The 23,508-nt window shown below is 39.8% G+C and overlaps 1 protein-coding gene and 1 long non-coding RNA gene across 6 annotated transcripts in view; one reads left to right on the top strand and one right to left on the bottom strand.

Moving 5' to 3' along the window:
- The window catches only part of PRKAG2 (protein kinase AMP-activated non-catalytic subunit gamma 2), a 463,538-nt gene that overhangs the window by 140,911 nt on the left and 299,119 nt on the right, over positions 1-23,508 (top strand). For all 4 annotated transcript variants that reach the window (XM_007504639.3, XM_007504638.3, XM_016426254.2 and 1 more), the window contains one exon: positions 14,058-14,129. In XM_007504639.3, the coding sequence (XP_007504701.1) occupies positions 14,058-14,129 (72 nt within the window). The remainder of the gene's footprint in view (positions 1-14,057; positions 14,130-23,508) is intronic.
- LOC103092679 (uncharacterized) lies at positions 1,485-22,625 on the bottom strand. Of its 2 annotated transcripts, XR_008912357.1 has the most exons (3): positions 22,549-22,619; positions 8,392-8,475; positions 1,485-2,558 (listed from the first exon to the last, which is right to left on the bottom strand). It is a non-coding gene; the product is annotated as an uncharacterized LOC103092679 (long non-coding RNA). The 2 variants fall into 2 exon arrangements; XR_473205.3 differs by lacking the exons at positions 1,485-2,558; positions 8,392-8,475 and adding an exon at positions 10,154-10,592 and having other exon boundaries at positions 22,549-22,625.

The following is a 23,508-nucleotide window of genomic DNA, read 5'->3' as shown; positions in this document are numbered from 1 at the left end:
AATACCACCAAAGATGCTTAGGAGGAATAGAAGCATCAACACAACTCTCTATGCCCTTAACATGCTTGGAAATGCTCCTGGTGAAATGCACACATCAAAGATGGTACCTGGGGAATGACAAACAATGCAACTATTCCCAAATCAAACTCAGGAGACTTAGCTGAAGCTGCCACTGTTTTCAGACAACCACAACTGCCACGAAGGCTCTTTAATGCCTGCCTGCCAGCAACACCTCTTGTTGTAGCACTTTTGAAATCTCTTCCCCTTGACCCCCATGCCCATAATGGCTACACTTGTGAGCCCTTGACCATATCCCTTCCTTTAACACTCACATAACTCTCTACTGTCAGCTTCATGACTCCCCTTTTCCAAGCTATGGTGCTAACCCTTGCCGAACTGCTACCAGCGGAACAAAAGAAAAGAGATCAGCAACTTGGCATTGCATTCTGGGTTGACCAGCCAGGGAGCAATGAGAAGTCAGTGTTTGGGAGATGGTGTCAAAGGAAATTAAAGGGGCAGTGAATTCAGAGATTGGGGGAGGAAGGATAGCAGAAGGGAATAAGCATTTATATAGTACTTGCTGTTTGCTAGATACTGGGCAATGGTAATGGAAGTTAAATGAGTATTTTAAGGTTACAAAGAAATAAAACATATAATTATATAATAATATTTTATTATATTACTATATATTATATCACAAATTATAGTATTATATTACATTAAAATCCTCATTTAGGGGGCAGCTGGGTAGCTCAGTGGATTGAGAGTCAGCCCTAGAGACGGGAGGTCCTAGGTTCAAATCTGGCCTCAGACACTTCCTAGCTGTGTGACCCTGGGCAAGTCACTTGACCCCCATTGCCTAGCCCTTACCACTCTTCTGCCTTGGAGCCAATACACAGTATTGACTCCAAGATGGAAGGTAAGGGTTTAAAAAAAAATCCTCATTTAACATCCCAAATACTAGCTTTACTAGTATTATCTTACAGCATAGCCAGAGGTTCTTAACCTGAGACCAGTGAACCCCAGAGGTTCATGGATAGATTTCAGGGACGGAAAAGGGAAAAAATCCAGGAATAGGTTAAATTGTCTTTCACTTTCCTCTGTCTTTTAAATCTGATGCTATACCCTAAGAAAGAAACTGCTTTGATTGATGATGGTAAGAGGTGTTGAGGAAAGGGTGGCACTTATGCGTATTACATTGTAACTGTGAAAATGAGGGTTTTAAGACTGTGAATTGACAAACTGTAAAGATAATTTTTAATGTCTTGATTTAAATAAAAAATAAGTGGTCGCCATGGGAAAAATTCCCAAATATAAAAATACCCAAGTCAGCTGGGTTTATGGAGTTTTAATTAATACAAATGAAGGAATTAAGGAAAGGGAGAGGGAGAGAATAAGAGAAAATAATATGAAGGGCCTAGGCCAAATGACCTAGGCCTGAGCCTTAAGAGAGACTAGTCAGTCTTTAATCACTCACCATAAGATCTGTCCCAACGCAAAACTCTAGTGTTCAGAGAGACCCTCTAATTCATTTTCCAAACTGAACTACAAACTCCAACTAGTCCGAATACCTCGAGCTCCTTCCTTTTAAAGAAAATTTTCTCTTGTGTCACTTCCCCTGAATTTTCACATCTACCAATCACTGTAGACGTTTTCCCCAGGACTGTCCATTCTTAGTTCACATCTTCTTTTGTTATCACCTTCTCTGGTTAGACTAAAACTTCACATTTCTTTGCTAAGCTTGTCCTTTGTAAGTTGCTTGACCTTTTAGTGATTAATTTAACCTTTATAGCTATTTAGCACCCTTTCGTATTAGTTCTAAAAATAGACCTAGCTTAAGGTTCTAGCTTTACTATAAGTATGAGTTGGGGACTTTTCATTTTTCAGTAAGGAATTTTACAATTTTATCTTCCCCTAAGGCATGGTCAAAGAACGAGTGGAGTAATGTTAAAATTCCCAATACATTCCTGATCAAGTACCTCCATTTGTTACAATAAGGGAATAGCTTAACCAAATCTTCTAAGGTAGAGTCTGAGCAGTTTTAAGATTCACAACATGACAGTATGGCAAAGTGGATTGATAGCTGGTTCCAGAGCCAGAAGAATCTCAATTTTAAGTTCATACTCTGAAACATACTGGGTACTTGACCCTTAGTAAGTCACTTAGCCCTTCAGTGTCATAGACCAGTACCCAAACTCAAATAGAAATGGGACCACCAAATGGTACCTAAGAATTCCTGCTAACCACATATTGACTTTGTTTTAAAAAATGTAATTGTATCAATTTTTATTGTATCTTCGTTTATTTTTGTTAACTATTTACCAATTTTAATTTAATATGGTTCAGGCTACCCTTGAGAGTTTTGTGGGCAACATGGTACAAATTGCCATGTGTTTGACCCCTCCGTCCTTGGCAACTCCTTAAGACTTGGAGTACAGTGCCTGTCCTGGTAAATGGTATTTCATAATTCCAGAGTGCTATATGCCAATGAAATTGTGGTCCAAGTCACCTCTCAATCACACAGTTATCCTATTCGTGGCAATCTTGCATCCTATTTTCTTTAAATAAAAGAAAGCAGGTGTTATTTATTTATTTATTTGTAGCATTAAAATACTCATCTAACTCCCATCCTATTTGTCCATTCACTGTGGACTTTTTAAGGGATTCATCTCATTTTACAACCATTGTTTCATCAGATCCTCACTGAGAGAGCCTCCCCAAGTAACCAAAGGCCAAGCAGGTATCAACATTTCCATTTTTCAAATAAGGAAACTGAGGTCCAGAGACCCAAGGTTATATGGTACATTAGTGGTAAGACTGGTCATAGGATCATAAACCTAGTGCTGTGAGGTGGCCTCAGAAACCATGCAGGACCTAGGTATTCAGATCTTAGGTCTCCTGGTTCCTATCCTAGTCTTAGTCCTGGGTTTTTGAGTGCGGTCCAATCTAATGCCTGGAACTAGCTGCTTTTGGAAATAGAAATCCAAATCATTCTTTGAACTCCAATATAAGTAGTGGATCAGATATAAAGTATCTGCGATGTGTCAGGTGCTCTACTAAGTGCTAGGGACACAACAAGAGACAAAAGACAGTTTCTGCCCTTATGGAACTTAAAATATCCTATGGGTGACAACAAGCAAACAAATGAGTAGGAACAAGCTCTATACAGAATAAATAAGAATTAATTAGCAGAAGAAGGGTGCTAAAACTAAGGGTGGGTTGGAAAAGGCTTCCTGTAGAAGATGAGATTTTAGTTGGAGCTTAAAAGGAAGCCAAGAAAACCACTAGGCAGATATATAAATGCTATCTCTTCCAAGAAGCTCTCCTTCATTCCCTAAATGGTGGTCATTTTCCCTTTCAGACCTCACTAACTTTGCTTTTGAAGTATCTAATACACTTATCAAGTAACGACATGCATTACAGCTATCTTTGTTGATGTCTATTCACATGCTAAACTTATGATGAGGACAGCAGATGACTATCTTCTCTAAACTTTACACCTTTCTCAGATCCTAGGACAGTGCTCCAGACACATTAGGTAATTAATAAATGGTTTTACTTGTTCCTCCTAGTGTAGAAAAGTCACCAGGAGTTGGAATTTGCCTCAAATAAATAATTAAGAATGCAGGTGGGGGTAGATTGTTAAGTTGTATCCGACTCTGTGACCCCATTTGGGATTTTCTTGGCAAAGGTACTAGAGTGGTTTCCCCATTCCTTCTCTGACTCATTTTACAGATGAACAAACTGAGGCAAACAGGGTTAAGTGACTTGCCTGCTGTCACACAGATGATAAGTGTTTGAGGGCAGATTTGAACTGAGAATGATGAATGTTCCTGACTTCAGGCTCAACGCTCTATCCACTGCATCACCTAGCTGCTTATGGAAGTAGCTTATGAATTCATAAAGCAAGGGCTAGTTTGGAAGATCCCCTGCTTTTCCTGAAAATATGAATACCCCTCACCCCACTATTGCCAGGTTTCTTGGCTTTTTTTTCTCTTTCCAGAGCTTAGACTCAACCAAAGGGTTGTTTCCTGGCCATGGAGGCAAGGGTCTCTTGCAGGACAAGAATGCCGAGGCAGAGAGTTCAGAGACACCTTGATGAAGTGAAAGCAGCACCAGCTATGGGGAGGCAGAAGAAGAGGAGAAATGCTCATATTTAAAACTATATTGGGGAATATGCAGATTTTAACAGGGCACCAGAGAGGTCCTGGATGAAAAAGAATTTGGAAAGTGCCTTCCCTATTTTGGCCACCAACTCTCCCCCTCCCCCTCCCCCTTCAGTTCCAGTAATTCAGTGTTTGTTTCCTATTATTTGTTTATTTATTTATTGGAAGATGGTTATATAACTTGAGCTTTTTTTTTTTTTTTTTTTTGGCCAGAGGCTCAGAATATCTGCTGTCCCCTGCTCAGTACTGAGAGTTGCCTCTTTGGGAAGTTAAGGGAATTGCATGAGGAAAATCAGTTTGGAACAGCCTTCCGCCTGCTTCCTACCTGATATATGAGCCAAGTGGCAAAGTTCAGCCCTCAGTAAAAACAGTTTAGATTCAGAAGTCAATTCAATTGGTGAGAAGCACATACCAGCTCTGTTCATGATTGCTGATTATTAAGTTGAAAGTCCCCAGGGATGTGGGGAGAATTCCAAGAGAGGGGAAAAGGGCAAGATTAAGTTGTAAGGGTGGAGATCTGGGTGGGCAGATGCTTGTTTTGACTCGTTTCTTTTTGGTGAATCAAAAGAAACATCCTGGCCATTTATTTAGAAGTTCATTTTACCAAAGTGGTTGGATCAATTTCCTGTGTTGTGCCCCATTTTAGGAAGGTCATTGACAAGTGGGAAGAGGGGAGAGACTTAAAATTGTGCCTTAGAAGAAAAAGTTTAAGGAATTATGAAGTGTTTCTTCTGAAAAAGACCCCCCCACCCCCAGCCAAGGGACTAGAGAATGGCAGTCATGTGAAAGAGGAAACAGATTTATTCTATACTGCAATTTAAACTATATTACAGATAGTGAATGGAGGCAATAGAGAAGCAGTTTTCAGCTCATTAGAAGAGTGAACTTCCTGGCAATCAAGCTAAAAGCTATTCGGAGTGAATTCCCCAACACTAAAAGTAAACAGGCAGGGGGCAGCTGGGTTGACTGGATTGAGAGCCAGGCCTAGAGATGGGAGGCCTCAAGTTCAAATCTGGCCTCAGACACTTCCCAGCTGTGTGACCCTGGGCAAGTCACTCAACCCCCATTACCTAGCCCTTACCACTCTTCTGCCTTGGAACCAATACACAGTATTGATTCTAAGATGGAAGGTAAGGGTTTAAAAAAAAAAAGTAAACAGGCAGAAAATAAATGGCAACTTGTCAGAAATATGGAGAGTGTGCATTGACCATGGAATTGGACTAATATAATAATAATAATAATAATAATGCATCTGTGACCTCATCCATGTAGGTGCTCCCCATCCATGTCCTCTCATCCTCAAAATAATAATAATAATAATAATTCCCATTTGTATAATTTATAAAATTTACAGTGTACTTTCTTCCAACAACCCTCAGGTGGATAGTGAAAATATTATTGTTCCTAATTGTCAAAAGCAGATCCTGAGGGAGATCTAGAAAGGAGAAGTGACTTGGCCCAAGTCACACAAGTGGTTAGTGGTCGAGCCAGGCTAGAACCCAACCTAGCCTTTTTAGAGCACAAAATCTCCAGAAAATTCCCTGAATTCCTTCTTTGGCTCAAAGTAGGTGGTGGGTTTCTGCTTTCCCCTGCTAACCCTTCAGAGTGAGGGAGGGGGTGCTGTGTCCTGAGCTGCTGCTGACTGAGAGGAAAGCTGCCACACATTAGAACTCTGAAGTTCTAGAAGTAAAATAAGAATTAAGCCAGCAAGATTCTCCTGGTAATAGAGTGGCTATAAGCCTTAGAGTACCATGATCTCATTTCAAGTATGTGGCTCACCCAGAGGGTGACAGGGAAGTTCAATGTGGATGAGATTTAATCAGAACACACTAGCAAATAAGAATTAATTAATTATATAATTATGGCCAGAAAAGGAGGTAGGTTGCTCATGGACTGAGAGAGGGTGGGGCAGAGAGCCAGTGGGTAGGCTGAAGAATATCCACAAAATGCTAAGAAAAACACAAGGTCCTGTATGTAGCACATTGAGTGAGCCCCCTTTTAGAGAATTTATAGATAGATGTGGACAATGGGCACTGAGGATGAGAGGGCAAGTTTGGGGAGCATCTACATACAGATGAGGTCACCAATCCATCAAATAAATGTTAAAAGTATCTAAGGACCCTATAGTAGTCCCTATACCATACATACCATATACCATAGATTTTATTTCTCTCTTTGTAACCTGTAAAAATTATCAGTCTTATAGTCAAGCAAAAGACTTTTTGTCATAAATAATTTTTGTTAGTTTGCTTTTGTTAGTTCTCCTTTTGGCTATCCCAAAGCCTTTTTAAATTTTTCACTTAGGGTGATAATATAATTTCTTAATCCCATTAGACTGTAAACTCCTCCAGGAGCAGGGATTCCCTTTTGCCTCATTTTATATTCTCAGTGCTTAGCAAAGTGTCCGACATCTAGCAAACACTTAACAAATCTCAACTGATTTATTGATTCCTCCCACTTTTGTTCCCTCATATTTAAAATGGAGTTGGATTAGGTGGCTTTGAAAGCCTGTGATCCCATGGCCCAAGTCTGTGGTGGTGAACCTATAGCATGCATGCCAGAGGGGGCACTCAGAGTCCTCTCTGTGGGCATGCACACCATAGCCCTAGCATAGAGTTTACTGGAGTTTAGCCAGAGGGATGTGGGACTGGGCTGATCCCCTCCCCTTCTCCATGGGTGCTGGAGGACATTTCTCATATCACTCACCCCTCTAAAAGGTTCGTCATCACTTGTCTAAGTCAAACTAGAAATAAGGGAGAAGGGAGATGGGTTAAAAAAAGGAAAGAAATGGAGTCAATGGGGAAAGTGTGGGATGTAATAAGATGTAGCTAGACATTTTTGAAGGAAAAAAATTGAGAGCCTGAATTTACTGAATTAAATTCAGATCAGATGAAGTCCTTATTATGGTATGGGCAAGGTATGATTAACTTTCCTTTCTTTGAAGGAAAAAACCAGGTGGAATAATTGAGTGGCTTCAAGTTAGAGGAAAAGACATATAAAACAGCAAAATCACAAAATGTCACCAAACGCTTGGCTTTCATTTCTATCAGTTTGGTAAAACTGCCAAATATGGTAAAGGTCAATTGATTTAAATATGGCTTCATAGCTTAGCTAGAGTATAATAGGGTCGATTTGTGGAATGAAAATCAAATTGCTGAACTATGCAATTTGTTTCAAATTAATCTATGGAAACCCAGGAAAACAAACTACATCTGTATAAAGTGAATTTTTTTACAATTAAAACTCATTTTAAAAAATTGGAGAATACACTGAAGGGGGTGGGGCAGCTGGGTGGCTCATTGGATTGAGAGACAGGCCTAGAGACAGGATGTCCTGGGTTCAAATTTGATATCAGATGCTTCCTAGCTGTTAGATCCTGGGCAAGTCACTTAATCCCCATTGCCTAAACCTTACCACTTCTCTGCCTTGAAAACAATGTAAGGTATAGATTCTTTCAAGCACACACACTCTGAAGGGATCCATTACTTCAAAGGTTCATGCAGATTGCAAGGTATTTGTAATTTCACAGCTAAAATTTAGAGAGTTGCCTGAGGTATAGAGAGATTAAATCTCAGTCACATAGCTGGTGTCAAAAGCAAGACTTAAATCCAAAGATCTTCTTGACTCCATTTCCCATCCTTGATCTCCTTTGCCAAGATGATTCAAAATGTTTTTAAAAATTGCTAATATCCTGTGTTTCATGTGTTCAGGATATTTGCTTATTCTAAAATAATAGTCTGGAACCTTGGACCCAATAAACAGTATTGATTCTAAGAAGTAAGGGTTTAAAAAAAAACCCATTTCTGGCATCCAACTATATATGTGGTAAGACTCCCCATTTCAAATACATGGTGTCCAGTATAATCATACCACAAAGAATAAACAAAATGCAATTTTCTGGAATAAACAAGAGTAAAAAGTGTGCTGTTCAATACTTGGCTGAATTTGGCTCTACAGACTCCAGTGGGAAGCAGCCATCTCTTGTTTGTTCACCCTGGAACAGCATGAACATTGCCATGGCAACGTGGGAAATTTGCTCAAGATGAAATAAAATTGTTCTGGGAGGCATTGTTCTAAGCATCATTTCCCCAGGAGTTGGCTTTTGAAGCTGTTTAAAGACATTTTAAAACCTTGGGTTTGACTATCCTTGGGATTGGTCTCTCCAACCAGATCAAAGACGAGATTAAAATGACCAGCTTCAGTGGCTTTTTTTTTTTTTGGTCACCTTGGCCTTTTCTTGTTCTACTGTTCCATTTATTGCTCCTCCTTAATGCCCTTGAAGCAGTAAACATCCTTGTTCTAGTTATTTCTGTAGAAGGGAATGAGAGAGGGTAGAAATAAGAGGTATTTCATGCACTTTATGGGCTACTTTTGTCACATCTTTCTTCCCTCTACACCAGAGATTCAGAGATGGCTTTGTACATTCTTAGAGTTTTTAGCAGTTGTAACTAGTACTGAACCATTCATATACTTTGACTTCCTTATCCTCAGCTAGAGTAGTCTGTATAATTTCTGGTCTTAGAAAATACAGAGACCATTCTGATATCCAGAGGCATCTTCCATGTTGAATTCCAAGGAATTGTTACCCCAGGTTCAAGATACTCTGGGTTTCACATCCCTGAAAAACCACAGCTCAGGAGTCCCAACTAATGTGTTTACCTTTAAAGAGAACACTGTTAGTTCAAAGCCAAAAGCATTTTATGAAATGGCATAGTAAGAAAACTATCAACAAAACATTTTCCCTCCACAAACCTGCCATAATATTGGGCTTCATCAAGAGAACAGATAATACCATGCTTCTTTAGCTTTAAGTTCATAAGGTTTTTTCTAGCTCCTTAGAAAAGGTAGAATCAGCTGTCATGGACCATTTAGATAAGCCTTCCCCTGGTTCACTTGATTCATTTCCTTTAGGTGTTGCTTAGCCTTTTTCTCATCAGGAGATTTTTCAGCCCTGGCACCAAGCACTTTATAGCAAAGATCAGGGTACTCCCAAGCCATCGAATTAACACTAGGCTTTGTTAGTTTGTTTGTTTTTTAAATTTGAACTAAACTTTTGGTTGTTGGCCTTGGGATCTCCCAGTTTTCATCTAAAGGCTAAATTATAAAACCAGATAATAATTGGATGTTCAGTCACTACCTGTTGGCTTTGGGATTCAGAGTTAACCCAGTTGTTTTGTATTTGTTTGCTTGTTTAACTATAAGTCTCTTCCATTTTCTCATATAACGAGTGGAGTGGATGAGGAAAGGCACAGAGGCAGTGCTGAGCCTAGTAAATAAAGCCATTGTCTCGTCCACCTTCACAGCCATTTCTAGCATTTTGGTATATAAATGAGACTAGCAAAGTCTTATGGGAGGCTGGATCCATGATATTTGTCCCATTCTGGCTTCATGGTATTTCAATTGAACTAATAAGGTTGACATGGGAACTGAGATTGGAGCCCATACTTGACTGGGATTGTAGCTGGTTGAAACACTTGGATGTGTTCAAATTAAGAGGGAAACATTAAATTAACCAAACACACATAATTAGTGTAGCAAAACTCTCATTATGCATTCCAAAGCCAAAACCCAAACAGTTGTTGGATTTTTTCCCCGGCTGTTTTGTAAGAACCTTTTGACTGCTTCGCATTAGTGTAATGATTGAGTTGTCTGAAGAGATTGGGAAGGGGGTGTAGGTTTTACCATAGATAATATGAATATATTACATTTTGTATACATATATAAAACATATATGTATATACAAATAAAACAAGGAGTTCATGGGATACAAGAGAATTGTCCCTTGAAGCCAAAACTAAAGCTTTATTTCTTCCTCGGTTTATTTGTGAAAACAATTAGATACTTTGTATGATAAAATACTTTAAACTTCTTTCAAAAATGCAATAAATGCTACTTGTAATCTCTCAGAACACTTTTCCTTGAGGTAGAAAATTATGAAACAAAGTAGATTTAAATTCATTACAACTGGAGAATAGAATCCACTCATATTTGAAGCAAAACTCAATACTCTTTTATTTGGGGCACAACAAGTTCCCCGGGTCTTCTACTTGGTGATGAAACAACCCACTATTTTTATCTTATTAAATGGGTAAAGCAGGAAAGGAATATCAAAAGACCCAGGTTTGAAGCCTGACTGCTGCTCATAATCAACATTGATTGAGTCTCTGCTTTTTGCAGGGGGATGAGACTAGGCATTGAGAGAGTTATAAAAGCAAGTTTCATCTGGCCTGAGTTAGAAGATCCATATTGTTAAGCGCGCTCATGACATCCTCTGTCCCAGGTGCCTGAATACCATTCTCTGAGGGTCATTCCGCCTTTAAAATCAGAGGTCTCTGCTTCTCCACTTCAGGCCTGTGCACATCTGGTCAGTGATTTGGCCGATGATAGAAAATATCTTTTCAGGTGCCCTTCCATGGCTCAGATAGACTTAAAGAAAGCAAAGTCAAGTTCATGGATAGAGGACTAGACTTGGATTCGGAAAGACTTGGGTTCATATGTTGGCTCAGACATTTAGCAGCTCTGTGACCTTAGACAAATCATATAACCTGTCTGAGCCTCAATTCCTCATTCATATAATAGAAATGTCAACAGCAGCTACCTCATAGGGCTATTGTTATTAACAGGGAGTCAGTGCTAGAAGCATTCTTTTTAAACTTGAAAGCAGTAATGAATGCTAGTTCATATTATTAGGTATGACTCTTCCTGCCCTCATTGTTCACTTTCACTTGATCTTATCTGAACAGACATTTAGGAAGTACCAGCTATGATGCACTGTGCTAAGTGCTTTACAGATATCTCATTTGAGCCTCAAAACCTAGTTAAGTAGGTGCTGTTATTATTCCCATTTTACAGCTGATGAAATAGAGGGAAAAGAGAGGCTAAGTGACTTGCCCAGGGTCACACTGCTAATAAGTGTCTGACACCATATTTGAACTTAGGGCTTCTTGATTCTAGGCTCAGGGTTCTATCCACTGTACCTCAAACATAAACATATCAACAATGGCGATCAGGGCCACTGAATATCAAGTATCTCAGTTCCCCATTCTCCTAGGGGTTGTCCTGAGCCTCAGATTACTTGGGAAAGGCGTTGATTAAATGAATGTTTCTGAGGAAATGAAAAAGAAGGGATAACAAAGCTGTACATTTAAATAATGTCTATAGTGACTCCCTGTGGGCAACTTGGTGGTGTAGTGGATAGAATGCCAGACCTGGAGTCAGCAAGATGTATCTTCCTGTATTCAAATCTGACCTCAGACATGTACTAGCTGTGTGATCCTGAGCCTAGTCATTTAACATGGTTGGCCTCAGTTTCCTCATCTGTAAAATTGCCTGGAGAAGAAAATGGCAAATCATTCTAGTACCTTTGCCAGGAAAATCTCAAATGGGACCACAAAGAGATAGACATGACTGAAATGACTGAACAAATAGTGACTCCCTGTAACTACTTGCATCAAATCCTAATGCCTCATCCCTGAATTCAAAACCCTTTATAATCTGTTCCTACCCGATGTGTCTGACTTTATCTATCACTCTACTCCAGTATGAAACTTCATTTCAGCCAGACTATTTTCCTTATTTATATCCACACTTCACATATGCTTTCCAGCCTCTGTGTTCATATTTCCTCAAACTGGAATGCCTGAACCCCGACTCCTTCTCTGGTTATACAAATCCTTCCTGTTTTCCCCATGAAGCCTATGCCAATTGCTGCAGTCACCCCCTCTGACCTCCTGGACACATAGAGATTATATGACACTGTTTTGTCCTTGATTATATCGTCTAGTATATTATTCTCATAGTGTTTCATGTATGCTAATTACCTCTCCAACCAGAGTGTTGTTCTCATGGTGTTTTCAATATATTTCAATATCTCATCTCCCCAACTAGAATGTAAGTTTCTTGAAGGCAAACATCACATATTTAATATCTTTCATATATACTACACTACAGTACCTAGTACATTGACCAGTAAGAATCTTAAGTCTTGCTTACTGGTTGGCTGATTAGAGAGATTAAGGCATAAGAGGAAAGTGAGGCACACATGAGTGGTCACTAATAAGAAAGAATTTAGACCACAGGGCCAGGACAAATTCCAACATTCCAAAGTTTTTAGAAAGTTGGCGTGAGCTTAAGAACTCTGATCCTGACTTGTTCCTATAGTACTCTAAGCATCCCAAAGGCAGAGGGTTGGGGGGGGGTGAACCCTGAAATATGGGTGGCAAGATTGGAACAATGGAATGTGCCTGAAGGTAAAAACAGGAGCCTCCAACCCCTAAACCAACCAGGGACTTCCTGGAGGGATGCTTGACTAAGCAAGAAGCTTGCAATTTGTGTCCACACAGGACAAAATGAAGGGATCATGGACCAGTGATCTGGAGATTTGATCAGGGTTGACACTTTTAATGGACACATTCCAGCCAATAATATCTACATAGACTCCATTGTAACTACACTTTCCAGCATCTATCCCCTACTCCAGCAGCTGTGGAATGTGGTACAGAGTGCCATGAACCAGGAATAAAATCCATAGTTTTGTCACTGCCTAGATATGGGACCCTAGGCAAGACATAGAATCACAGTGTCTCCAGATGCCTCAGAGGATTTGTATCTGAACCAAAATCTCCTCTTCAACATAAACCTGAAAAATGAATTCCTGAACCTGAATTTCTTAAGAGCCTAGGTGGTTAGGTCCTAGGGACGAGAGGCATACATGGGACAATCCTGCCCTCAGGGGAACTTACATTCTCTTAGGAGTCACAGTCTAAGGGTTAGAAAATGAACAAATTTAAAACCCTGTCCCTTTCTTAGGTTTTCATGGGAGTAGGAAAAGACCCTAGAAGTCCTTTAGTGAACTTGCCATTTAACTAGGAGAAGTTGGTTCCTTCATTTATAAAATGGGGATGATAAGTTCAGCCCCGTTTCAAAGGCTGTCATAAAGATAAGCTTACAGAAAGTTCTTTGAGAAGTGTAAAGTGTATAAATATAAAGAAAAGCAGCTTGGGTTTTCTTGACCCCAGACCATAAACTTAATTCAGTACTCTATTTCTGGCCTGAATTATCCTGTTTTAGTCATCTACACTGATATATCTGATAATTAACCATGTTTGCTTGTCTAGAGAAGCAACTTGGAATAGTAGAGAGGGGGCCAACCTTGAAACCAAGTTATTGTTCTTTGTTTCAGTCAGATCAGGGACAGCTGAGTTGTCTCAGTAAATAGAATATGAGGCCTGGAGATGGGAAGTTCTGAGTTCAAATCTGGCCTCAGATACTTTCCTAACTGTGTGACCCTGGGCAAGTCACTTACCACCAGTTACCTTACCACTCTTCTGTCTTGGTATTGATATTAAATATCGATTTTATCAATGATAATTATATATGCATAATATAAAATTACTCATGAATTATAGGACATATTTAGTGCCAATTATGTGAATTATATTATTGATTATATAGATTGTAAAGTATATATAATCATATACATAATTATTCTTTGATTATATAATATACTTAGTATCAATTCTAAGACAGAAGTTAGGGTTTTTTTTAACCCACATACTTCTGAACACTGAGGTTCTAAGCAATTAAATCATCCCTTTTTCCCACTCAATATCTTTCAGAAGCTGTCTCACCCCAAACCCTGTAGTGGTGTCCTTCAAGATAACCCAAAACCTTCCTCACTTTACTTGTTCTGTTGTTGAGTAAATAATCTGTGACTTGCTGAATGTGATCTATATTTGTTGGGGGAAGGGGAAGTTCTGGAGCCTGAAGGGTGGTAGGTCATGCAGAACTCAGTGAATGTTCCTAAAACCATTTAATATCCTCTGGAAAAGAAGCCAGATAAAGCTTAAGTGCTGCTGTTAATAACAGACGTTTTCTTTTTTGGTGTTCTAGGATCTTAGTTCCTTTGCCATGCCATTCCTAGATGGAGACCTGGAGAGCTCGGAAAAGCATGCTTCCCGGAAGGTAGGACCACCTCATTCACATCGTGTGTGTTTCCCAGTTGTGGTGAGGGAGAGGCATCAATGCTACCCTTTGGTCTCACTGCTGCCCCTGTTAGGGAGGCTGCTTCTTCATCTCTGTCCAGCCTGAGACTCATGTTTCACGTGGTGGGTTATCCAGCCTGGCGTTCTTCTCCCTCCCTCTTACCACCCATATTGGTGTCTTTGGGGCTCTTTGTAAGTAATAGAGAGTGGCCAAAGTCAAAAGAGATGAACACTGAATTCAATACTTTGGTTATACCCTCCCTATCATTAGTATCCTGGGCATAAGAGAAAGGTCAAAGGCTGTAGTGAATAGGAGATGTGGATATTATCTGTAAGGGAGATTTAATTAAGATAGCCCTGGTCTCATTATCACAGCTAATTAAAAGTGGATCCTGACCCTGCAAGTACCTCAGATTTAATATATTTTTCTCATCCTTTTTTATGACTCTCTTTCTTCACATTCCCTTGCTTTGTCTTCTCCCCTTCTCTCCTTTCTTCTCCTCTTCCTTCCTGCTTTGTCCCTCTTTCAGTCTCTGCCCCTTTTTTCATTTTTCTTTTTCCCCCTTCTCACTTCCACCCCTGACCCCTGACTTCTTGAACATTTATACTTAATTGAAATAATTTTTCAAGAGAAGTTTTGTTCAGTGCTCCCAAGTAAGAAATTCTGTATTAAGTATTTAATGAAAATGAAATGAAGACAAATAATTACAGCCTTCTGAAAGTCTGTCATCTGTTAACCCTTGTTTTTTTTCTGTCTTGATATTATGACATTTCATTTTGAAGGATATTGAGGTTGTAGATAGTGGCTCAAGGCTGGTGCTTAACTATGACAAAATACTAACTTAATTGGTGCATTCCACTGTTATCTGTAATGGTGGGAAAGCTCAGATTTTGTGTCTTGTTTTCTAAATTATATTAAAATAAAAAAAACTGTCACTAATACAAAAAAAACCCCCTAAATCCTTCTTTAAGTTTCTCAAACTCCTTCACAATTTTTCCAACTTATTTATAGGTCCAAGAAATTCCTTGGAGTGAAATTGATGGGTCCAACTTTAAGGTTCTAGTCTTGCTAGCTGGGTTCTAGTCTTCCCCACTTCTTGCTTCTTCATCTTCTTTTTCTCACATCATTTTGCCCCCTTCTCTCCCTCTCCATCTCCCACTCATTTTCCCTCTCTTTCTCCTTCTCCCTCTTCCTCTCCTCTCTCATTCTGCTACCCAGTTACTTGAAGTCATGTAACTCATCAGTGACTCAAAGATGCCATCTGGGGTGTGAATTTGAAGGCATAAATTTGAGTCAGAGAAGGCCTTGGTGGAGATTTAAGAGGGGAAAAAAGCAGCTGTTTTCCACATTGAGGGACAAGGCAGGCAAAGGAGCCCAGTATTTCTCCTCCACTGGAAATGTGAGTATATGACAGGAAGCTAGGAATGGAGCAGTCATCCCAAATTCTTTCACTCCACTGACCCATAGACATCTGCCTGCAGTTAATGGAGGAGTGTGGCCTGAGCCTGAAACTAAAAATACCAAAATAATCAGACAGGTTGCCTTGAAATTTGATTCTTTTACTCAGAATGCCTACAGGAACTGAAATCTCCAAGAGTAACAATATGAGTAATGGTAAATATTGTTCAGAGGAAGTTAGTCTGTGCTTTGAGCATTTTAATTAAATATAATTGAATCAACTAATTAATACAGACCTATGGAGCTCTTTTCTTCTCTCCCTTTATCTTCTCTCCCTGCCAAGAATAATTGGCTTCTCTTTAACCTGCCCTATTAGTAGCTCTTCCAGCCCAGCTAGACTAGAACCTCAAAATGGGGCCCAATGATTTTGCCTCAGGAACTTCCTGGGCCTATAAAGAAGTGGGAGAAAAGTGGAGGAGAATTTAGAGATGCTTAAAGAAAAATATTTCCAAGACTTAAAGGGAAATCTGGCTCAGAAACTAGGATCATAAGATGATTATTACCATCAGGGAACATTTTCTGAGGAACTACTTCATGTCCACCAAGATGCTTGGCACTATCATGGCTTTCCAGGAACCTATGATTTAGTTGGAAAGAGAGCTACAAACAAAAAGGATTCCAGGGCAGTGTATGTGTTGGTTTTAATTGCATTGAACTAACTTGTTTGTAGTACCATCTAAATCTGTTTCTTTCCACAAAAATTTGCTATTCCTGCCCTTTATTCCTTGAACAAGGATCCAAAGTTTGGGGATTGCGGTAGAGAGTGTGGCTGGGATTTGACATCCTTGGTAAAGACAATAAATTCTCTTGGAGTAAAGGGAGACTAGGGGTTTGGGGAAGGAATTTGTCCTAGATAAAAAATGTTCTTCATTTGCCCGCTTTCCCTGCCCATACCATAGGTCACCTGATACATCTAAGGTACATGGTCTAAGACCCAAAGGAATGAAAAAAAATTTTTGTCAAAGATACTTATTGCCTATAATGATTTTTGAGTATGAAAACATTAAGTTCCTCTATTTTGTTTCAAAATTTCTCCAAGGCCTTCTTGACCTTGATATGTTCCATATTCCCAGATCTTCCCAGACCTATACTGATAAGTTCTAACAATATTTTAATTTCATTTATAATTTTGAAAATTCATTTTTATTAAAATTTTTAACTAACAAGTATTTCCTTATTCTTCCAAACCTTAGCTCTTGTTGAAAAAAAAAAAGAACCTTATAACAAATATGTATAGTCAAACACTACAGATTCCTTTTTTAGAAGACTTGTCTTTATCATGAGTCCTCTTGAATTGTTATTAGTCATCAGCAGTGTAATTGAAGTCTTGAAGTATTTTCTGACCAGATTTAGTTTGGGAAATGATCTTCTACTTCCTTCCTCCCTTCCTCCCTCCCTCCCTTCCTCCCTCCCTCCCTCCCTTCCTTCCTTCCTTCCTTCCTTCCTTCCTTCCTTCCTTCCTTCCTTCCTTCCTTCCTTCCTTCTTCCTTCCTTCCTTCCTTCCTTCCTTCCTTCCTTCCTTCCTTCCTTCCTTCCTTCCTTCCTTCCTTCCTTCCTTCCTTCCTTCCTTCCTTCCTTCCTTCCTTCCTTCCTTCCTTCCTTCCTTCCTTCCTTCCTTCTCCCCCCCTTTTTCTCTTTCTTCCTTTACCTTCTGTCTTAGAACTAAGTATCAGCTCCAAGGCAGAAAAGTTAGTATTTTAGCAGTAAGGACTAGACAATGGGGGTTAAGTGACTTGTCCAGGGTCACCCAGCTAGGAAGTGTCTAAAGGCATATATATTAAAGTCCAAATCCAGGCCTGGCATGCTATCTCCTGAGCCACTTAGCTACCCCTCCTTTACACACTCTCTAGTTTATTCAGTAGATGTATGCCCCTCAAATGAAGGGACTATTTTTCATTTGGAATCCCCAGGGACTAGCACAGTGCCTTGCACACAGCAAGTGTATAATAAATGTTTAGCAAATTGGATTTAAATTATAATAAAAATAATGAATTAATGGATATGAGAAGGTGGGGGTCTTCTGAGACAAGAAAGCAAAAAAAGGTTCAGAGAGAGAGCCAAAATTGTAGGGGAGATTCTTGTACAGAGCTAGGGTCCGACTTAATGGGCTCAGAGGACAGTGGTCAGAGGCAATTAGAAGTGACCCAGCCATAAACCACCTGTAATAGCATCTGCTCCTCTGGAAGGGGGTAGCTCACACCAACCCATCAGGGGAGAAGTGAATTGCCCCTGGCTATTGAGTTTGGTAATCCCTGCCTTTGATCCCCTACTTTGTATAGCTTTCTTTCCTTTGAAGATTTGGGTACTTTAATTCCTGACTCAGCCTCTGTCTTTCTTAGGTGCTTCCAGACTCCCTCAGGCATCTTCTTACTTTCTGGATGTTGGTGTGTAAGGGAGCTCACTAGAAAAAGGTTAACCAACCTCCAGCTTAAACAAATGGCTACTAAGCCTGCCATTCCCCAGACTCCTGGAATCTTTAAGGCTTGGGCATAGAGTAGCAGCAAAGCTAAACACTACAAAACCACACACACACACAGACATATGTGTGTTTATATGTATCATATACACACAGACATTGTTCTTGTTTAGTTGTTTTGGGTTATGTCTGACTCTTCATGATCCTGATTATAAGAGTTTGTATGTGTGTGAATACATACACCCACACATATGCATACATAATGCACATATATGTATATGTGTTGTTCAGCTGTGTCTGACTCTTTTGTGATCCCATTTGGGGTTTTCTTGGCAAAGATGTTGCCATTTCCTTCTCCAGTTCATTTTACAGATGAGGAAGCTGAGGTAAACATGGTTAAGTGACAAGCCCGGGGTCACCCTGCTAGTAAGTGTCTGAGGATAGATTTGAACTCAAGAAAATGAGTCTTCCTGATTCCAGGCCCTTTGCTATATCTACTGCGCCACCTAGAAGCCCATATATTTCCTTGAGAAAGCATGAGATTCAGTGGGAACTAGCAGATTATAAAAGAAAACATTTATTAAATGACAGACAAATCTATCGGCAATTGTTCCTACAGTATAAAAAGTGATTCACTTAAAGTAAACTTAATATCTGTGCTGAACCCAACAGTCTTCCAGAACATGAGCCCATATGAATTTGTCAACTCCTAGCACAGGTAAGAGGAGAATCACACAAGTACATCCAATGTGCACACACACACACACACACACACACACACACACACACACACACTTTTTATCACTTCTCCATTCATGGGAATGACATTTTTCTACCTCAGTTCACAAAGAAGTTTGTGGGAAGAAGGTATGCCTTGGCTCCCAGGCTGAGACAGTTCAGAATATTGTCTTATGGCCAACCAGAAACAAAGAAAACAAACAAGGCTAGGAGTAAATACTCCAGATGACCTGAATGAAGCCTACTATTTCCAGTAAAGGCAGGTTTCAAGTCAGGTCCCCCAGCCTACTCTTGGACTCAGTTTCAAGGTGATGCAACCTCCTATTGCAAGCAGGAAGAAAGCATTTAATTGAAGAGTCCAACTCACTGCATAGAAAGCAACTCCCTCAATCTAGTCCACATTTCTTGCTAGGGCTCAAAACAAGGGAGACTCACCCTATTCATGCTAGAAAGTTTCCTCTCCTACCTCTCTGTATGTGATCATTGAGTGCCTTCCTGCTAGTAAAGGAAGAGCAGGCTGCCATCTCTTTCCCATTGTCTGTCTCTAGACATCTAGAGGGTACCAGTGTCAAATATGGCAATACCAAGGACATGGGAGCCAAGGAGGCCTCTCTGTTTAGACTTATGACATTGCATTATATCTCTTTGCTTCTGTCCCTTTGGTACTTTTATTTATTTATTTTTTAGGGCAAGTGATTGTTAAATTTACTTTTTTAATTGGGATTATTTAATTAATTAATTTAGAATATTTTTCCATGGTTCCATGATTCATGTTCTTTCCCTCCCCTCCTCCCCGCCCTCCCCTCTTCCCCCATAGCTGACATGCAATTCCACTGGGCTTTACATGTATCATTGATCAAGACCTATTTCCATATTATTGATAATTGCACTAGGATGATCGTTTAGAGTCTACATCCCCTATCATATCCCCATCAATCCATGTGATCTAGCAGTTGTTTTTCCTCTGTGTTTCTACTCCCACAGTTCTTCCTCTGAATGTGGATAGCGTTCTTTCTCATAAGTCTCTCAGAATTGTCCTGGATCATTGCATTGCTGCTGGTAGAGGAGTCCTTTACATTTGATTATACCACAGTGTATCAGTCTCTGTGTACAATGTTTTCCTGGTTCTGCTCCTTTTGCTCTGCATCAGTTCCTGGAGGTCATTCCAGTTCACATCGAATTCCTCCAGTTCATTATTTCTTTTAGTACAATAGTATTCCATCACCAACAGATACCACAATTTGTTTAGCCATTCCCCAATTGAAGGGCATCCCCTCATTTTCCAATTTTTTGCCACCCCAAGAGTGCAGCTATGAATATTTTTGTACATGTCTTTTTCCGTATTATCTCTTTGGGGTACAAACCCAGCAGTGTTATGTCATAGGGATCATAGGGAAGACAATCTTTTATCACCCTTTGGGCATAGTTCCAAATTGCCCTCCGGAATGATTGGATCAATTCACAACTCCACCTTTGGTACTTTTAAACAGGTTTCCACTCATGCCCTGAAACTCCTGAGGTAGACTCTTGCCATGGAAGGTGGCCTATCTGCCTGGGAAAGACCAAGTGAGCCAGAATAGTGGCAAGTCTTCTCAAGGTCCTTCAATCTGGGTTAGCTCTTCTTGTTCCTTTTCATCCTTAAAGAGATGTGTCCTGGCTGACTCTAAATACCTGTCAGTATATGATAGAAACCAGGATGAACCCTTAAGGCTCCTTAAGTCTCTTTGCGAACATAAGATGGACCAACATATGAAAGACCTAAGTCTTTCCAACACAGACAAACTAGGGCAAGTAAGTGACAGTGAAAACTGTGGGTGTCAGTTCTATGGGAGAGTAAAGACAAAGCATACTCCTGTGTGTGTGTGTGTGTGTGTGTGTGTGTGTGTGAACAAATCTCTTTTCCTCCATGTTCCACCTCCACTTTACAGTTTAGGATGAACAATCCTGAAATGTAGACTAACCTTTGATACCTTAATTCACACTGATCCTTCTCCCTTAAAGGATTTACTTTCCATTTCTCTATCTATTTAAATATTCCTTCTTCTAGGCTCAGTTCAAGTTTTTCTCCTGCCACAAGGCTGTTCCAATCCTAGCTTCCCAGCCCAACAATAATAGTACCTTCCTTTGAATTCATAGAGAATTTACTATTCAGATTGCTCATTCTGTCACTTAAATTTTCATGGGTTTATAATCAGTCAATTCGTGAACATTTATTTAGTGTCTACTATGTGTCATGCACTGGTGCTAAACTCTGGGGATGCAAAAAGAGAGAAAAAACCATCCCTGCCTTCAAGTAGTTTAGTCTCAAGAGTTGGGAGAGACCTCAGAGGTCATTTAGCCTCTCAGAGTTGGACTTTAACATAGTGTATCATGCATCATAGGGGTAAACATCTGTTGATTGGTTGAGACATAGAACCCAGAGTAAATTTACTAAATAACACTCGTTACCAGAATGTTCCATGACTTGGATGTAAGAACCCAGACAACTGTTATTCATCTGTGCTTATACCTGCAATTTCATAATTTCCATTGTGTTTCAGACTTTCGCTACCTTCCTCTTTCATTTTCACCATTTTTTCCTCCCTCTTGTACCTGTTTCCTCATTATTAATAAGGGACAGACTAAGGCCCTTCCATCTCTCAGATTCTTTTTTTTCTTCCTCCTCCAGAATTTTACCTGTTTCCCTCTTTTCCTAAGTGAATGTCTCCCCTTTTTTCATACATGCTTGTTTTTCTTACATGTGTCCTTTCCTATACTTCTTAGTGTTCTCTGTATGGTCCTCTGCACATTTATAAGGATTTGCCAATCTCTTTGGCTATCTGGCACCCCTCCTGATTGTCAACCTAACCTACATACCAGCTTCACATGATTCATCTGTCTGACCCCAGCTCTTGAACTAAAGAGAAACGAATCTTTTTGTAGAGAAAATCAGTTCTCTGAATTTCAAGGCCAGTTACTTCCTAGCACCTCCTGTGTGGTTCCTGTTTCAGCCCCTGACTTTTCTCGCCCCTTATATTCCTTGGTTTCTGGCGATAAATTTTGCTCTTGATTCCATTTTTGACCTATGTGTTCCCACCTGATTAACTGTTTTTTTTTCCTTCTTACATTTTATTTAAATGCATTATATAACAATAAAATTGTTTCAAAACCCCTATACATCAAATAGATTAGGAATAACTGGTATGAAACTGGAACTTCTGGCACAGAATCAGATACATTAAGAACTGGAAAAGATGACCTTGGTTTTTATTGAACCCATTGTGATTGAGAGAAATGGGCACAGACAGAAGAAATGAAATGCAAAAGAAGAACTCAAGAAAGCACATAGTATCCAGACCCAGACCCATGGTGGAGGAGAGAGAGAATTCTATGGAAGGCTGAGAAAGAAGGCAGTTAGCCCAAGCTGACACACCCTTCTGCTTGGGAGTGGTCTGATCTACACACCACTTCACTTCTCTCTGGCTAACCTCTTTGAAAAGAGGAAGGCTGAAGAAATTATTAGCTGTCACCTTTCTCCACCTAACTTGAGCTGAAGAAAAGAGTCTTGCCCAGTAAAGACCTCAACTGGATTATTGCTGTTTCTCTCAAGAGGAAGTCATTTTTATTCCTTTTTGAAGAGACTTAAACCAAAGCCTTCAATAAGTGATAGAAATTAGAATTAGGGAAAACCTATCTCCCTCTCTTCCAGTTTCCCTCTTATTTCCTTCCCCCAAGAAAATAAATAGGTCCTTTTAAATACAGAAGCTGTTATCAAGATTTTGTAATTAGAGGGAGGAACTGACTCACCATCTGTTTAGGCAAACTCCATTAGGCTGCTTAGCAGAGGAGAACAGGAAGGAAGGTGTGTCCTTCTGAATTTAGCCCCCTTCCTTCAAAACTGTTTCCTGGTGTAACAGCTATTTGGTTCCCCTATCATCTCTCACTATTCCTCTTTGATACACCATTTCTTTTCTTTTTCTTTTTTTAATATAATTATTGCCCTTAACATTTTTTTTTACATCAGTCACAGAGACCTCCCCCCCTTCTCCTTACCTAGAGGAACATCCCACTATTGTTGACTATTACCACCTTCAAAAGTTTGAAATGTAGTATTGTTAAATGTCCAGTGAGGTAGCTCTGTGGATCTCCATGCTGGCATTTTCTGCTCCCTTGACTTCTTGGACGCCAGTTTTCCCTCCTTAATACCTCTTTGACCCCACCTTCTCTCTTCCATATTGGTCTCATTGACTACTGGTTTCTTTTCTGTCCTCAGTCCATTTGCATGTCATATACCACTGTCATCTCAATCTCAGTGTGCCCCCCAATTTAACTTACTATTCCCCTTTCAAAACTGTGCCTCCTCCTGACTTCCCTATTTGTATTGATGGCACCAGCATTGTATGTCTTTGTCTCTTCTTTCTCTCTAACTTGCCACTTCCAGTCAGATGCCAAGGCTTATAGATAGTTTTTCTGCATTATTTCTCCCATCTGCCCATCCAGGCACCATCCTCTTTTAGGGCTTTATTACTTCTTGTCCAGAGTATTTTAACAGCTTCCTAGCTACTCCCTTCCCAATATAACCTTTATACCACTGCCAAATATTATTTCTAATGGACAGGCCTAATCACGTCTCTCTTTATTGCCTATTGAGAAACGTACAAACTCTTTAGTCTTGGTTTTCAAGGCCTTCTCATGCTGTATTATAGTCCAGTTGAACTATTGTCTCAGTTTTCTGTTTGTGCCCCAAGTGCTTTGCACAGTGCCTAG

This window comes from Monodelphis domestica, chromosome 5 (genome assembly GCF_027887165.1).
Source record: "Monodelphis domestica isolate mMonDom1 chromosome 5, mMonDom1.pri, whole genome shotgun sequence".
NCBI lineage: Eukaryota > Metazoa > Chordata > Mammalia > Didelphimorphia > Didelphidae > Monodelphis > Monodelphis domestica.
This window is presented reverse-complemented; position numbering and strand designations above follow the sequence as displayed.